We start from the raw sequence: 13,726 nt of genomic DNA, 5'->3' as shown, positions 1-13,726 counted from the left end.
ATAATTAAGTTTTATATACACTCAACAAAAATATAAACGCAACACTTTTGGTTTTGCTCCCATTTTGTATGAGATGAACTCAAAGATCTAAAACTTTTCCACATACACAATATCACCATTTCCCTCAAATATTGTTCACAAACCAGTCTAAATCTGTGATAGTGAGCACTTCTCCTTTGCTGAGATAATCCATCCCACCTCACAGGTGTGCCATATCAAGATGCTGATTAGACACCATGATTAGTGCACAGGTGTGCCTTAGACTGCCCACAATAAAAGGCCACTCTGAAAGGTGCAGTTTTATCACACAGCACAATGCCACAGATGTCGCAAGATTTGAGGGAGCGTGCAATTGGCATGCTGACAGCAGGAATGTCAACCAGAGCTGTTGCTCGTGTATTGAATGTTCATTTCTCTACCATAAGCCGTCTCCAAAGGCGTTTCAGAGAATTTGGCAGTACATCCAACCAGCCTCACAACCGCAGACCACGTGTAACCACACCAGCCCAGGACCTCCACATCCAGCATGTTCACCTCCAAGATCGTCTGAGACCAGCCACTCGGACAGCTGCTGAAACAATCGGTTTGCATAACCAAAGAATTTCTGCACAAACTGTCAGAAACCGTCTCAGGGAAGCTCATCTGCATGCTCGTCGTCCTCATCGGGGTCTCGACCTGACTCCAGTTCGTCGTCGTAACCGACTTGAGTGGGCAAATGCTCACATTCGCTGGTGTTTGGCACGTTGGAGAGGTGTTCTCTTCACGGATGATGCGAAGGAGATGTGTTGCACTGCATGAGGCAAATGGTGGTCACACCAGATACTGACTGGTATCCCCCCCCCAATAAAACAAAACTGCACCTTTCAGAGTGGCCTTTTATTGTGGGCAGTCTAAGGCACACCTGTGCACTAATCATGGTGTCTAATCAGCATCTTGATATGGCACACCTGTGAGGTGGGATGGATTATCTCAGCAAAGGAGAAGTGCTCACTATCACAGATTTAGACTGGTTTGTGAACAATATTTGAGGGAAATGGTGATATTGTGTATGTGGAAAAAGTTTTAGATCTTTGAGTTCATCTCATACAAAATGGGAGCAAAACCAAAAGTGTTGCGTTTATATACTAAATTTACTATTTTGTCTGTTTTATATATAAAAGTATAATTTGGTAGATTTATGATCGAGAATCAAAATCAATAAATAATTATACAATATTTTAGAAAATATTTCGTTAAATTATTTTTGTCTATTTTTTGGTTGGCTTGTTTTCGTCACGTGACAAGCGGAAGTGTTTGCTCTTCTTCTTCGGTGATGTTCGTTCTTCTCACTGAACTGTAGAGTTCAGTGGTTCTTCTTCACAGGAACCTTCTGAATGGATCTTGAAGAAGCCTTTCGACATGTCGGACACTTTGGACCTTACCAGCAGCGGACTGTGGCCGTCCTCGTCCTCACGCAGGTCGTACTCGGTGTTTTCATGACGTCTTTTTTGTCAGGTTTGGCGTTAAAGTCCCTGCTTACGTGGCATTACAGGTTCTGGAGGGTTTCTGGATGTGTACGTGTTCACTATTCTGCCGGCAACCGGAAGAGGACTTACTTCGGCTATTTGTCCGGAACACACGCAGACACACACCACCAACAAGAGCACAGCTGAAGCGCAGCCAGATCCCTTAAAGTGGGTCGCGCGATGACGTAATCTCGCTCGACCAATCACAGCGTGTTCCAGACAAATAGCCAAACTGAACCCTCTTCCGGTCACTGAAGAAAAACCACTGTCTAAACAGGAATATTGTTGATAATCACTTTTGAAAGATTTGCACCAAACGTTAGCTTTTATTCCACAAACGAGCTCCGCACCAAAATAATAACAATAATAATAATAATAATAAAAAAAAAATCTACAAATGGTTTCTTTTAGATTAATTTTGTTAATCCCTTTGGAAGACTCCCTCTGGGAAATTAAGGTTCCAGCAACATTGTGTAGCAGCACACAGGGTAAGAAGTACACAGAAATCATCAAAAGTGAAAGTAAAAAGAAAAACAGTTTGCAGTATATATACACAAACATAAATACCAGAAATACTGCTCCCTCCTGGTTTACTGGCTACTACTGTTCCTCTCCTTCCCGTCCCCTGTCTTCCTGTTCCAATCTGCGGGCTCACCCCCTCAGATTGTGCTCCTTCTTAAATGTACGTTTATATGATATTAGTCACCATGCAGAGGATTAGATTAGTAGAGGCTCAGGATGCACCGATGCCGATACCAGTATCAGGTATCAGCCCAATCCCGTATGTATTTACTTGTACTTGTAATCATAAAACTGCTCCGATACTAGACACCTGATACCGCTTTACAGCAACGTGATGTCAACCTCTCAGCTGTGTTTGTATTGTGGGTCGATCGTGGCAGCTTGTGGGCAGCCGGAGGTTGCGGGTCGACGGAACTACCCACTTCCCCCGTGAAGCATTTGATGCTGCGAGCTTTTCATCTGTTCCATGTGAGTTCTCACTAAAAAGAGCTGATCCGCACGCATTAACAAATTGTAACTCATTTTATTCCCAGCCAAATACGCCTAAAGTCTCTTTCTGAGGATGACGTGAAATAATAATAAAAAAAAATCCTTACCTGTCAACCTGGATGTGCTCTTCCCATAAATACATTGTCAGTTCTTCCTGCACAGATGGACATCCAGGAGTGAATCCAGGCGGAAAGGGAAAGAATTTATAAACAATGTAGATTATAAATTGTAAGTTTTGCAGTTACAGTGCTGTCAACATTTAAATACGAGGTCAAGAAAGATGCCTTTTTTTTTATAAAACAAGTATTTGTGTTTATTGAAGTCAAGAAAGTGACTATAAAGTGAGTTTTGGCAAAACGGGTTATTTTCATGTTGAGGTGTTGGGGGGGGGTGTCAGCAGCAGTAAGTAACTAGTAATCTAACTTAGTTACTTTTAAAATTGAGTAATCAGTAAAGTAATTAAGTTACTTTTTCAAGAAGTAATCAGTAATTGGATTACTTTTTCAAAGTAACTGTGGCAACACTGATGCTCACAGACATAAAGTCAGTGACTTCAGTTCCTGCTCTTGTATATTTTGTCGTGCTGAAGTCCAGGTTACATTATGTGAGATGTCTGGCAGCGTCGTGTTTGTTAAGAAACACGCGGTTAATATTAAGGACAATTTGTTGTAGTCAAAAAGTGAAGTTAGGTAGCAGTTATGAGTAAGTAAGTAATGTTTATTTCTGTAACCTTTCACAGACAAGGGAAGTCACATGGTGCTTCACAGAAGGCACGCGCAGATAAAAATTCTGTGAAAAATACAGTTTACATCACAATAAAATAACACTAAGACACACACAGTGAAACAGCCATCTCACTGCTACAGTTTGACTGCCTGGAGAAACAGGCGGGTTTTAACATTGCTCTTAAAAACATCGACAGATTCCAGCGAACGAAGAGACAAAGGGAGATCATTCCAGAGCCTTGGCGCAGTGGCCTGGAAAGAGCGATCTCCTCGGGTCTATAAGTGGGTATGAGGGAACCTCAGGAGGTTCTGATCCACTGACCTCAGGCTCCGAGCAGGAGTGTAGGGACATAACAGGTCTCTAATGTAGGAGGGAGCCTGGCTATGCAAAGCTCTAAAAGTCAACACCAGGATTTTAAAATGGAAATGAAATGACACTGGGAGCCAATGAAGGGACTTTAAAATAGGAGAAACATGAGTCCTTCTGTTTGAGCGAGACAGCAGCCTGCTGCAGGGTCATTCCATGTCAATTCAACGAATATTTGAGGGGCCTCACGCACTTTGTCTCAGATTTTCTTTAAATGATGATGAGTGTGACGCGCCTGTTCTGCAAAGCAGAAGTTCTCTTGTTGCATCATCTAAGTCTGTGATGGGCTTGACTTCTTGTTTCCTACAAACAGCCATGAAATTGAAAAGTGTTATTCCAAAGCATTACATGACTCTGACAAGACTGATCAATACCAAGAGGTGAAACTGCATTCAGTGTTTATTGGTCTGTTTAAAGAAATTTGAAATGTAGATCATCAAAATATTCACCTGCAGAAAGAAGTGTGATGACATTCACTTTCATCAGACCAAAAAGAACAGGGAGGAAGATGTGCAGCCATTCTTACTCCAACCAGACTGACAGCAGCAGCTTTGAACATGTCCAGACCCACAGTACCCCGTTCACTGCATTACTCATCACGCAGGTGGATATAAGCCTAGTAATCGAGGAAACCTTGGGGAATCCCCCTGGCAGATCTATGTGCAAGCATTCTGGGGTGTGCCATGAATCATATGAATGCAATGTGTGCACACAATTAAAATTAAATTGTCATTTCAACACTCGAAATACATTCACGAGTGCACAAATTAGCCATAATTGGATGCTTAAATTAACCAGGAAGGAGTTTCGTAAAGAAGGCCGTATTTATAACACATAAAGTAGATATCAATACCTTCAAAATGGAATCAGTTCGAGGAGTTTTATTTACTGCCCACGAGCTTTTCTTCTAATAAAATTCGACCACAAAATGTTTTTTCAGATTTCAGAGGTTTCTCCCACAAAAAAAAAATTACCACAGATATGCCAAATTTACATATTTCATAGACAGTATAGCTGGCATTAAGGAGCCAAGAAATGGAAAGGCTTCTTTGAGAGTAATGTATACTTCAATGTCTCAAACATGGATGCTCGTAACGGTCAATTTAATATTTTCCATAGTTTGAGCATACATAACCTTCACACTTTAGTGTCATTGTCTGTTGTTTGACTATAGTCCAAGTCTGGGTGTCCATGACAACTGCCACAGAAAATTTCAGGCCTCTAAGTCCATTATTTGCTGAGATATTCTACCTTGAACATGGCTCCAGAAATGAAGGCCATAATTTTTGCCTAAAAAATGGCAGACCCCACGCACACTAAATTGGCCATATCTCAGAAACTACTTGGCCTACAGGCCTCAAACTTCAGATTTGTTGTTCTTATTAGTCTGGGAGTATTTGATTAAAATTTGAAGAAAATCTGAGACAAAGTGTATGAGGCCCTCATTGAACTGACATGGAATGATCAATCAGCAAATAAATGATAAGAAACATCAATGGATAATCTTTCCCAAGGGCAAAACAGAGAGCAAAAACAAAATTGGGCCCAAAGCGGAACCTTGGGGTACACCACACATCGAACTGGCAGCGTCAAATGATCTGATTTGCAGTGACACTAAAACTATGACCTGACAAATCAATCAATCAATCAATCAATTTTTTTTTATATAGCGCCAAATCACAACAAACAGTTGCCTCAAGGCACTTTATATTGTAAGGCAAGGCCATACAATAATTATGTAAAACCCCAACGGTCAAAACGACCCCCTGTGAGCAAGCACTTGGCTACAGTGGGAAGGAAAAACTCCCTTTTAACAGGAAGAAACCTCCAGCAGAACCAGGCTCAGGGAGGGGCAGTCTTCTGCTGGGACTGGTTGGGGCTGAGGGAGAGAACCAGGAAAAAGACATGCTGTGGAGGGGAGCAGAGATCCATCACTAATGATTAAATGCAGAGTGGTGCATACAGAGCAAAAAGAGAAAGAAACAGTGCATCATGGGAACCCCCCAGCAGTCTGAGTCTATAGCAGCATAACTAAGGGATGGTTCAGGGTCACCTGATCCAGCCCTAACTATAAGCTTTAGCAAAAAGGAAAGTTTTAAGCCTAATCTTAAAAGTAGAGAGGGTGTCTGTCTCCCTGATCTGAATTGGGAGCTGGTTCCACAGGAGAGGAGCCTGAAAGCTGAAGGCTCTGCCTCCCATTCTACTCTTACAAACCCTAGGAACTACAAGTAAGCCTGCAGTCTGAGAGCGAAGCGCTCTATTGGGGTGATATGGTACTATGAGGTCCCTAAGATAAGATGGGACCTGATTATTCAAAACCTTATAAGTAAGAAGAAGAATTTTAAATTCTATTCTAGAATTAACAGGAAGCCAATGAAGAGAGGCCAATATGGGTGAGATATGCTCTCTCCTTCTAGTCCCCGTCAGTACTCTAGCTGCAGCATTTTGAATTAACTGAAGGCTTTTCAGGGAACTTTTAGGACAACCTGAAAATAATGAATTACAATAGTCCAGCCTAGAGGAAATAAATGCATGAATTAGTTTTTCAGCATCACTCTGAGACAAGACCTTTCTAATTTTAGAGATATTGCATAAATGCAAAAAAGCAGTCTTACATATTTGTTTAATATGCGCTTTGAATGACATATCCTGATCAAAAATGACTCCAAGATTTCTCACAGTATTACTAGAGGTCAGGGTAATGCCATCCAGAGTAAGGATCTGGTTAGACACCATGTTTCTAAGATTTGTGGGGCCAAGTACAATAACTTCAGTTTTATCTGAGTTTAAAAGCAGGAAATTAGAGGTCATCCATGTCTTTATGTCTGTAAGACAATCCTGCAGTTTAGCTAATTGGTGTGTGTCCTCTGGCTTCATGGATAGATAAAGCTGGGTATCATCTGCGTAACAATGAAAATTTAAGCAATACCGTCTAATAATACTGCCTAAGGGAAGCATGTATAAAGTGAATAAAATTGGTCCTAGCACAGAACCTTGTGGAACTCCATAATTAACTTTAGTCTGTGAAGAAGATTCCCCATTTACATGAACAAATTGTAATCTATTAGACAAATATGATTCAAACCACCGCAGCGCAGTGCCTTTAATACCTATGGCATGCTCTAATGTCTGTAATAAAATTTTATGGTCAACAGTATCAAAAGCAGCACTGAGGTCTAACAGAACAAGCACAGAGATGAGTCCACTGTCTGAGGCCATAAGAAGATAATTTGTAACCTTCACTAATGCTGTTTCTGTACTATGATGAATTCTGAAACCTGACTGAAACTCTTCAAATAGACCATTCCTCTGCAGATGATCAGTTAGCTGTTTTACAACTACCCTTTCAAGAATTTTTGAGAGAAAAGGAAGGTTGGAGATTGGCCTATAATTAGCTAAGATAGCTGGGTCAAGTGATGGCTTTTTAAGTAATGGTTTAATTACTGCCACCTTAAAAGCCTGTGGTACATAGCCAACTAACAAACATAGATTGATCATATTTAAGATCGAAGCATTAAATAATGGTAGGGCTTCCTTGAGCAGCCTGGTAGGAATGGGGTCTAATAGACATGTTGATGGTTTGGATGAAGTAACTAATGAAAATAACTCAGACAGAACAATCGGAGAGAAAGAGTCTAACCAAATACCGGCATCACTGAAAGCAGCCAAAGATAACGATACGTCTTTGGGATGGTTATGAGTAATTTTTTCTCTAATAGTTAAAATTTTGTTAGCAAAGAAAGTCATGAAGTCATTACTAGTTAAAGTTAAAAGAATACTCAGCTCAACAGAGCTCTGACTCTTTGTCAGCCTGGCTACAGTGCTGAAAAGAAACCTGGGGTTGTTCTTATTTTCTTCAATTAGTGATGAGTAGAAAGATGTCCTAGCTTTACGGAGGGCTTTTTTATAGAGCAACAGACTCTTTTTCCAGGCTAAGTGAAGATCTTCTAAATTAGTGAGACGCCATTTCCTCTCCAACTTATGGGTTATCTGCTTTAAGCTACGAGTTTGTGAGTTATACCACGGAGTCAGGCACTTCTGATTTAAAGCTCTCTTTTTCAGAGGAGCTACAGCATCCAAAGTTGTCTTCAATGAGGATGTAAAACTATTGACAAGATACTCTATCTCACAAATAAGAGGTGAACCACGCTAGAACAGTCCCTGACAAACTGACCGTATTGCGTAGTCTTGTTTGTTGTTTTTATAGTCAAAAAGTATGGAAAAACTGATGAATAAAACATTTTCAAAGTCATCATAAAACTGTAATGGTATCATTAAGTATTCACATTGGTACTCGGTATCGACGAGTGCCCAAATGTAAGTACTTATACTCAGTCTGGGAAAAAGTGGTATTGGTGCATTGCTAATAGAGGCCTTTAAAATTTAACCCTAAAAATGTGAAAGTCAGCCTTTTTCCCAACTTAAGGGATTTATTATTTTAATTTAATTTTATAATTGGATCACCTAGGAAGCTTGTACTGTGCATATTTGCTAAATGGTATCCATATTTTTTTTTATTTTTTTTGCATCAGGACCTGTGGAATTCATATGTATTTCATGAAGCTAAAAATGGCTTTTTGGTCAAAAAGGGGAAAATATGATGGAAGTATTCAAGCTCTCCCGAAAACAGTGAATAACTTTTCTCATCATAACTCAGCAATTAGAGGGTTACTAGTGTGTTGTCCTTGAGGATCCACAGGCGCTAGATTGGGTTGTGTTTGTAAAAGTTGGCATTTTTCAAGGTTGGTAATAAATTAGGCAATGCTTGTACAATGTGTTGGAATGGTGTGTGAGTCCATAATGTATTTAGAACCTTCGACCACAACAGTTTTTAGAAGAGGAAGTCAACCCTTTTATTTCCTGTTAATTATGTAACATTTTAATGTTAATTTACTGTCTTAATGTGTATTTATAAATTGGTTTGGTTCTTGTTATCATCTGCACACTATTATTATTATTATTATTATTATTATTATTACTACTACTACTATTATTATTATTATTTCTATTTTGTCATTAGACTTGTAAATGGGCCGCAATGGAAATAATTGTTTTCACTTTCTTGTGTCATTCATGTATTTTTAATGTATTTACAATTATATTATGGACTTACATTAAACCTACCAAATAAAATCACTCATGCACTCACGCTTTTAATATAAAGATAATTTACCGCACCCTGCTGGAATGGCATGAGTCCAGAATGTAATTAGCAATGTTAGGTAATATCCATAGTTTCTCCAAAAATATTAGTCCTATCAGTGTGCCGTTTTGGCTTCATTCATCATTGACCCAAAATACACAAGCATGTGAGATGGCAAATGTCAGCTGTCCTCAGTTGCACGCACGCAGAGTTTTTTGTTTTTTCTGCATTGTGCTGCAAGCAGGTGCTTTTATTTTTTTACACACGCACAAACAGACAGCAGCAGAAGACATCAAACATGCTACACTTTTCACACATGGTAACAGCAACATGACACATAACTAAACTGACTAAACCGATTGAACTACAAAACACAATAGATCAATAACACTAACAACCCTGTTAAACTATCATGAACCACAATAACAACATTTAAAACCCCGAACTCCCGTGGTGCATTGCAACACAATGCCCATTATTTACTGGTTAGCTGAAATGGCTAATTCCTCCAAAAATATTAGTCCTATAAACTTTCTGTTTTTGCAGCGTTCATTCTTGACCCAAAATGCATAAACATACCAAACGGCAAATGTTAGCTCTCCCTGGTTTCTCCGTGATTGAAGCCACACACACACACACACACACACACACACACACACACACACACACACACACACACACACACACACACACACACACACACAAACAGAGGCCACTTGGTTATTATAGATTATGTATTCACAGCAGTGACGTGCATTGAGGTTGATGGATGGTGAGACACTGACTTCATCACAGTCAGATTTACAAACAAAAGCACATTTAATTTACATCCCCAATACCAATGAAGTTGGGACACTGTGTAAAATGTAAAGAAAAACATAATACAATGATTTTCAAATCCTCTTCAACCTATATTGAATTGAATACACCACAAAGACAAGATATTTAATTCAAGTCAAGATGTCAAGCGTTGAACTGATTAATGCAAGTACTACTGCACGTTCACAAACTTTGTCTTTTACTGATGAGCAAGGTGCTGAAATTGTTTTGCCTCACTCCCTATATACTGTCCTTGTCTAAAGAATTAGAAGATCTGAAGAAGTCTGAATCCAGATTTTTGTGGCATTCTATAACTTTGTCTGAATATTGGAGAGTTAAGTGCATTCCGCGTGGTTTGCGCATCAATAAAACTCCGTCATTTGGGTTGAATGATGAACTCTTCATGTTGAAATGGGAGCAAATTTTAAATAAATGCTCCCTTGATTTGATGCTTTTGATAATTGAGAAGACTAAATCTGAACAAGAGAAACTGAGAATGGATGTGCTGCGGGTGGAAGAAGAAATGAGGAGCAAGGTCAATGCTGATGTGTTTGCTGAGGTTATAGAGAAATCCTCCATCTCCTTGTCGTCCTTTGTAAAAGACCTACAGGCATATAAGATAAGGAAGTATGAACGGGACACTAAAGATTATGTGGATGGATCAGTTTATGACTGGCATGGTAAAAAGAGGAAGTTTTTTGTGAATAAACGCCCACTCCTCCTTCAGACGCACAGGGACACGCCTCTTTCTACAGCGAGCGAGAGAGATTTTCTGATGAACTGAGTGACGTCGGAGGACGTGGTGCCTCTCAATCCAGCAGTTCCTCTTTTTTAAATCAAGGCCCCACTCGTCGAGGAGTAAGACGCGGCGGGGCTCGAGGGGGAAGAAGAAGAGAACCCCCGCTGCCCACTCGCTGGTCCATGCGGACGCATCCGAGGATACTGTGATTAACATTTCTGATTCTGTCCTCACAGCTACTGAGACAGCGGTTCTACAGAAAGGACTCTCCTTTACCCCTCTAACCACCTTGACTCTTTCTCTCTTATAGTTGATTCTTTCAAATTCTTCAGACAGCTGCATTTGAAATATTTTTTTTCTAAATCTAACAATGAGTCTAATAATAAAAGGGATTTGGATTCTAATATTAGTGAGTCTCTAAGAGAAGTTACTCCTTTTAAAAAGCCGTCGTCAAATTTAAATCCTACTATAGTGACTGTTAGCCATGTAGTTGAGCGGGAACTTGCTAAATTAGTGGCTTTATGTCCATCTAAAAATAAGAATATGACAAAGAGTGAATTGGATGTATTACGATCCTTGGAATCCAGACGGGATATCATCATTCGCCCCGCCGATAAAGGGGTGCTGTTGTTGTTATGGGGTTGGAGAAGTATGAAAATGGTATACTGAAACTGTTGAATAATGCCAAACACTATCAACTTTTATCTTCCAATCCCACCTCTGATATTAATAGTATGATTCATGAATTTATTGACTCATCTCATAAGAAGGGCTGGATAACAGAAAAAGAGATGGCTTTCCTTTTAAGTGAATACCCTCATTGTCCAGTATTTTATAGTGTACCCAAAATTCACAAACAATTGGATGATCATCTGTTATGGCCCATTGTTTCTGGAATAGGGAGTCTTACTGAGCCCCTTTCACAATTTGTTGATTTCTTTTTGGAAAAGTTTGTTCGTAAATTACCCTCGTATCTTGAGGATACCACTGATGTTCTAAATTTTATCAATAATCGGAATTGTGCAAGTGATGATATCCTTGTGTCATTGGATGTACAAAGTCTATATACATGCATACCTCACCACGCAGGCTTAGAAGCCATTTCTTTCTATCTTGCCGAACGTCCTACTGATATGGTGCCACCTTCAGATTTTTTGATTAAATTGGTTGAGATTGTCTTATCGAATAATTTTTTTAAATACTCAGACAAATATTATTTACAACTACAGGGGACTGCTATAGGGAGTGCTTTTGCTCCATCTTACACCTGTTTAGTGATGGGTTTTTGGGAAGAAAAACATATCTTTAGTACTGAAAATAATCCTTTTCACTCAAAAATATCATTATGGCGCAGATATATTGATGGTGTCCTCTTAATTTGGAGGGGCACATAACGATGAGTTGCATCAATTTTTGAATTACATCAATTCTACCACAGATTATCTATCTTTTACTATGAACTATAACTCTCATTCCATAGACTTTTTAGATCTCACTATTTTCAAGGATGTAAATAATGCTTTGCAATCAACTATTTACCGCAAACCTCTTAGTAGGAATACTTTATTGAGAGCTGATAGTAATCATCTGCCCCATTTAGTTCGTAACATACCAGTGGGTCACTTCTTGCGAGTTAGAAGAAATTGCAGTTCTATCACGGACTTCATGTCAAAAGCAGCCCATCTAGCAACTCTATTTGAACAATGTGGTTATAGTAGAACTAACATTGGTAAAGCATGGGACAGAGCTCTAAATACTGATCGTGCCTCTTTACTTAAGAAAAAATCTAAATCTTCTTCAACAGCTAAATTGTTTTTTCTACCTGCTATACTCCATTTGCAGGAAGAATAAAAAACATAATTTATAAATATTGGCACATTCTGAAGAGTGATCCCACACTTAAAGACATCTGTGCTGAACCGCCTAAATTTATATTTAGGCGTGCCTGAAATATTTGTGACAGACTTGTTCATTCAGATATGATCAGTCCCGTCTCAACTGCCTGGCCCTCCAGCCCACCAAAAGGTTTCTTCAGATGTGGTAATTGTGCACATTCCACTAATGCTTCATGTTTCTCTCATCCTCACACTGGTAAGCAATATCCTATTTCATTTATGAATTGTAACACTACTCATGTAGTATATATTTTAAAATGCCCTTGTGGATTGGCGTACTTTGGCCAAACAAAACGTCAACTTAAATTACAGATAGCTGAACATAAAACGGCAATCCGTACTCAGAATTTAACTTATGCAATGGCGAGGCACTATAAACAGGCCGGTCATGGCTCTCCAGCATCCTTAAAATTTTGGGGGATTGAGAGAATCATAGCCCCACCCAGAGGTGGGGCTATGGCCATTTTGAAAAACTCTGCCTCTACTGGTGGTTGGCTCTCACTGCGGTATTGTATCACTTCCTGTTCCGGAGCACAGCAGTGTTTTTCTGTATCTGTTAGCTGTTTAATCTGCGCAGTTAGATTGATCTAGTTATCTAGATTACGATTTGTTTCCCAGTGTAATCTTTACGTGCCTTAACTAAAGCACTCCTTCTGCTGAATCACCTCTAAATTATTTACACATTATTCACTTTGCGTGTTTTTAGGAATCCGCTAGCTTAGCGTAGCTACTAGCTCTTAGCCGATTTAGCATGGCGGCTTCTCCTGTCTCTCCCGCACTTTTCTGCTCTGGGTGTGAAATGTTTAGTTATTCCTCGGCCTCCTTTAGCAGTAATGGTACTTGTAATAAGTGTACCTTATTCGTAGCTTTGGAGGCCAGGCTGGGCGAATTGGAGACTCGGCTCCGCACCGTGGAAAATTCTACAGCTAGCCAGGCCCCTGTAGTCGGTGCGGACCAAGGTAGCTTAGCCGCCGTTAGTTCCCCCCTGGCAGATCCCGAGCAGCCGGGAAAGCAGGCTGACTGGGTGACTGTGAGGAGGAAGCGTAGTCCTAAACAGAAGCCCCGTGTACACCGCCAACCCGTTCACATCTCTAACCGTTTTTTCCCACTCGACGACACACCCGCCGAGGATCAAACTCTGGTTATTGGCGACTCTGTTTTGAGAAATGTGAAGTTAGCGACACCAGCAACCATAGTCAATTGTCTTCCGGGGGCCAGAGCAGGCGACATTGAAGGAAATTTGAAACTGCTGGTTAAGGCTAAGCGTAAATTTGGTAAGATTGTAATTCACGTCGGCAGTAATGACACCCGGTTACGCCAATCGGAGGTCACTAAAATTAACATTAAATCGGTGTGTAACTTTGCAAAAACAATGTCGGACTCTGTAGTTTTCTCTGGGCCCCTCCCCAATCAGACCGGGAGTGACATGTTTAGCCGCATGTTCTCCTTGAATTGCTGGCTGTCTGAGTGGTGTCCAAAAAATGAGGTGGGCTTCATAGATAATTGGCAAAGCTTCTGGGGA

At 40.0% G+C, this 13,726-nt stretch overlaps 1 protein-coding gene across 2 annotated transcripts in view; it reads left to right on the top strand.

The window, feature by feature from the left end:
• The first annotated feature begins 1,266 nt into the window (after positions 1-1,266).
• Positions 1,267-13,726, top strand: part of slc22a15 (solute carrier family 22 member 15) — a 58,081-nt gene continuing 45,621 nt past the window's right edge. The window contains exons 1-2 of one of the 2 annotated variants that reach the window (XM_034185152.1): positions 1,267-1,318; positions 1,349-1,457. In XM_034185152.1, the coding sequence (XP_034041043.1) occupies positions 1,374-1,457 (84 nt within the window). In that variant the 5' untranslated portion in view covers positions 1,267-1,318; positions 1,349-1,373. The remainder of the gene's footprint in view (positions 1,319-1,348; positions 1,458-13,726) is intronic. The other variant, XM_034185154.1, reaches the window with a different exon arrangement.

The sequence above is a fragment of the Thalassophryne amazonica genome, chromosome 13 (assembly GCF_902500255.1).
Source record: "Thalassophryne amazonica chromosome 13, fThaAma1.1, whole genome shotgun sequence".
NCBI lineage: Eukaryota > Metazoa > Chordata > Actinopteri > Batrachoidiformes > Batrachoididae > Thalassophryne > Thalassophryne amazonica.
Note: the sequence above shows the minus strand (reverse complement) of the source record. Positions and strands in the feature narration are given on the sequence as shown.